The sequence below is a fragment of the Ochlerotatus camptorhynchus genome, unplaced genomic scaffold, assembly GCF_037179485.1.
Source record: "Ochlerotatus camptorhynchus isolate MF236.1 unplaced genomic scaffold, CSIRO-AGI_Acam_v1.1 ptg000646l, whole genome shotgun sequence".
Taxonomy (NCBI): domain Eukaryota; kingdom Metazoa; phylum Arthropoda; class Insecta; order Diptera; family Culicidae; genus Ochlerotatus; species Ochlerotatus camptorhynchus.
The window spans coordinates 212,604-217,197 of NW_027041125.1; the positions used below are offsets into that span (position 1 = coordinate 212,604).

At 39.5% G+C, this 4,594-nt stretch overlaps 1 protein-coding gene across 1 annotated transcript; it reads left to right on the forward strand.

The window, feature by feature from the left end:
- Positions 1-2,906: 2,906 nt before the first annotated feature.
- kappaB-Ras lies at positions 2,907-4,239 on the forward strand. Its single transcript, XM_065237828.1, has 3 exons — positions 2,907-3,160; positions 3,350-3,586; positions 3,656-4,239. Exons 1-3 carry the CDS (start codon positions 3,047-3,049, stop codon positions 3,962-3,964), a joined length of 660 nt encoding a protein of 219 aa, XP_065093900.1. The 5' UTR covers positions 2,907-3,046; the 3' UTR covers positions 3,965-4,239.
- The last annotated feature ends 355 nt before the right edge of the window (positions 4,240-4,594 follow it).

Sequence of the window (4,594 nt, forward strand, 5' to 3'; positions counted from 1 at the left end):
CCTTTACTCACTACTTGAAGTACACCCACGCGACACAACAGCAACATCGGGTAGGGGAAATTTTCCCCTTCCTGACGATGCTGTTGGTTTGCGTGGGCGTTCTTCGGGTAGCGAGTAAAGGGCCCACAAACCATTTGTTTACAAATGGCTTTTGCGCCGTTTTCAAATGTTAGCACTGAAATATTATAATATCGACAGTGAGCATGCATAAGGGCCTATACGCGATGATCGATTCTCTTCGTCGATTTTCTCTTTTGTTAATAACTTGCTAGATTTAACGTTTCTCGGTGCGTTTGCTGTTGCTTTTGATAGCCAATGCAACCTGTTACTACCATAGAGGTAACTCTAAGACAAGTAGGTCCCGAAGAAACGTGCTCAACTTTTTGGCTCAGCTCTGGTACTATCTTCGGTCCCAAGCTAGTCGAATCACCCCTCGAAACATAGGAAAATCCAATAACCCCTCATCTTATCTGTCAAACTTTCATAGCAAATCAAAACAAACATTGTGTAGTACTAGAATGGGGTACGTTAATCGATTTGCTTGGGACCAATAGGCTAGTCAAGTAGTGAGCCAATTTAAAATCGTTAGTTTCGTATTGATTGTTGTTACTACTCTGCATTGAACAAATTCTAGAAAATTGTTTCGCTTAGTTGTAGCAATGCAAAAAGAAAATCGATGAAGAGAATCGATCATCGCGTATTCGCCCTTATGCATGCTCACTGTCGATATAACCATAGAGGTAACTCTAATGCTACACAGCAAAAAAAGTTGTTGAATATTACATCGAAACTGCTGCAACCAGGTCAATCCATCGGTTGTGTAATATCACATTGTACGATCTACATCGATTTTGCGAACAAAATTACATCCATTGATTTAATATTGTATCTGCTCTTTGCTATTACATCATTATTTCATACATCAGCTTGAATTACGTTGATCGATATTACATTTTTTGTTGCTGTGTACGTTCTCACTACGCTCTATATATCACGTTATATACCGAGATGATATTCTATATCAAGAAGGGTGTTCATACTACACAAACGTGATATAGCTTGACAGATTGACGTTTCTGTTGAACAACTGTCAACGACGAAAACGTATTTGTGTTTCCTGGTGCGTGGTGGTGTGAATTATTAAAATGGCTTTCGAACAGATAATCAATCAAGTCATTTTCTTCGATTGCCATGCAATACGTCGTATGAATAAAAGCATTTATTTTACTTTTCCCGTAACAAAAGTACGGGAAAGTAAAGTAAACTATTTTTATTCATACCGAGATTCATACGGCCCAATACCATGGTACCAAGCAAATCGATTAACGTACCCTATTCCAGTTGAAGTTCTAGTACTACACTATGTTTGTTTTGATTCGCTATGAAAGTTTGACAGATAAAATGAGCGGTTCGTGGATTTTCCTATGTTTCGAGGGGTGCATCGAACCAGAGCTGAGCCAAAAAGTTGAGAACGTTTCTTCGGGACCTTCTGATCTTAGAGTTACCTCTATGGTAAATAGCTGGGTACTGCGGACTCACTCAATGTGCTTGTCACTTGAGAGCCAGTCAGAACTGTCAAACGGGAGCCAAACATTCAGAAGCAACAAACTCAGTTACTGTTCTTACCTCTCGTCAAGCATTGCAATCTCATAAAAATGATTCATACTTTTTCATAACACATTCTTAATTGTAAGCTCCAAGACAAACAGCAACAGGCTCAATGATGAAAGTATAAAAACCAGCATAGTTTTTATGACTCAGCTGAGTTTTCAATTTCAGTAAAACATACTTTGGCGAAACATGTTTGTAAACAAACTTTGATACAGTCATGGGGGCTCGAGCACTCCTGGCTCAGAGCTTTTGGCGGGAATCAACTCAGAAAGAACAAAACAATTTTAAACTTGAACAAATTTTCAAGCAGTTTTCCATTGGCTTGCAAAATGAAATCGATTTACTCCGCAGTACTCAGGTAAATAGTACCATAGAGGTAACTTTAAGACTCGCTCTAAGATCAGAAGGTCCCGAAGAAACGTGCTCAACTTTTTGGCTCAGCTCTGGGACTCTGGTACTGGATGCAGCCCTCGAAAAATAGGAAAAATCTACGAACCCCTCATTTTATCTGTCAAACACTCTGTCAATAAAAACAAACAAAGTGTAGTACTAGAATTGCGTCTAGAATGGGAGATATTAATCGATGTACTTGGGACCAATGGGCTAGTCAATTAGTGAGCCAATTTAAAATCGTTATAAAAATGAGGGGTTCGTGGATTTTCCTATGTTTGGAGGGGTGCATCGATTAGTAATCGTAATATCGATTAGTAATTTAATAGTGAGATTTCGTATGGTGAACGTTCTTAACCACCCATTGGTAGTATGGTTGGGTCTTCGAAAACCTTAATCAAATATGGTCGAAATCTCGGCCAAATCTTTATCTATAGGTATGGTTCGATTAAAGTTGACAGAATCATTATCATTATGGTTTTCAGGGGAAGATAAACCATTTTCAATGTTGTAATCGTATGGTTGTGATTTATGCGCTTAACGCTTAACACCGTTAAATCTACCATGATTTCAGTATAGTTGACTATAAAAATTAACAAACTACCATTTTGTCAAAACTACTATGCTTATTCAAACGGCATAGTAGTTTTGAAAGAAAAAAAAATAGTTAAAGTAAAAGAATTTCGTTGCTGCCAAAATATATATAGGAGTATTTATTTAATTTAAACCATCAATATAGTATTTTTGCCAATGAATTTGTTTCTGTTGCCGTGTTCGAATCAGTAATTTAGGGCGCAAACCTTGCTTTAAAACGCATTCACCGGACAAGGGCTAACCTCGACTTCCACTTTTGCGTTTTCAATCATTTTTGACAGTTTCTCTGACAGTTCGTGACTTTGTTGTAAACAACGGTGAAAATCATTCGGCTGCCGCAGTTTCACGGGTTTCCCAAGCGCTTTTGCATTTAGTCGCAGAATAATTTCACCAAAAAAACCGTATTAAAAGTCATGTTTATTCCATAGTTATTTGCTCAATCGATTGCAATATGTTGACCTCTAAGATAAGTAAAGTGGGAAAGGTGGTAATTTGCGGTGCCAAGGGCGTCGGAAAAACCACCATTCTGGAGCAACTGATCTACGGTAATGTTACCATTGAATCGGTAAGTACTGCGCTCGCTGTATGCTATGAGTAATGCGCACTGTCTAGCGGAAACTGGTGGAATAACTGGACTTTCTAATTAATGCAATTTGTGCGTTTGCCTGCGAGGGCTTGCTAATAATTATTATTTACCGCTACGGCGAAAGAAGATGAGCGAAGGTTGATCGATGATGGGATTGCTTGGTTTTAGGAAATTCACAGCACAATTGAGGACACCTATGTAGCAAGTGTGGACACCGGAAAGGGTAGTCGGGATACGCTTCGCATTTACGACACTGCCGGGCTGCAGGGAAGCGTTCAGCTACCGAGGCACTACTTAGCCTATCCTGATGCGTTCGTTCTGGTATACGACCCAAGTGACCCGTCCAGCCTGGATATGCTGGGAGGGATCAAAAGCGATATCGATAAGTTTAAGGATAAAAAAGAGGTGAGGCAGGGTTTTCTGATCGTTCGGTCACGAGTTTATGATTCATACTTTTTAATTGTGTCATTGTAGATTTTCATCATTGTGATAGCGAACATGCGCTCGCGACAGAACCGTTCAGCCAGTTCGTCTCCGATCAATTCCTCACAGCAGCAACAGCAGCAGCTGAATAACGACGCAATCGAATCGAATCTTACCCGGGCTAACAATTGGTGCGCCCGGGAGAGAATCAAACACTACACCGTCAATGCTATGGAACGAGCATCGCTGTACGAACCGTTTGTCCAGCTCGCCAGTCGACTGTATCCTCCTCAGACGAAGAGTAGCTTTCCGCAGCTTCGCCAGCTGACGCAGAAGACCTCCAAAGTGGACAACAGTTAATCGTTGAAGGGTGTGTAACATTTAGGCATTGTAAGAGGGAACCAAAAATTTGTTTGAATTAAGGTCAGCTTTGTGAGTTTAGCGCTATCGCGAATCGAAGTAAGAATCGGAATGCTCCAAGTTGCATTCCTAAAGTGATCTATCGCTGCAATTATGTCTATAAAGTATTATTTAGTTTCTTTCCTTTTCCGTTATTCGGGAAACCTGTTAGACTGCACTTTATTGTTTAGGAGGATCAGCAGGAATATCCAAAATGCACCTTTACTTGTTTTGAGCGCTACGGTGTTACCTGACTTATAACGAATATACGTGCTATCCGTGGGAACCATGTCTAATTTAACATAACGAGTTCGTGTTTTTTTGGATAATACGAATATTCGTTATAAGTCAGGTAACACATGTATATCTTTTATTATGTGCTAGTGGCAATGTGCACCCAGTTTTAAAGCAATCTGCTTCCTATTAGTCAGCTATCGAAACGTGTATCTCCTTATCGTACTTATTAGGATTAGGGATTAGTATAATAAGTTAAAAAACCTCGTAGTTAAAGTTACATAGCATCCAAAAATCCAATGCGATCGAAATACATTTATTTTACTTCAAATTTAAATTATTTGGTCCTTATATGAA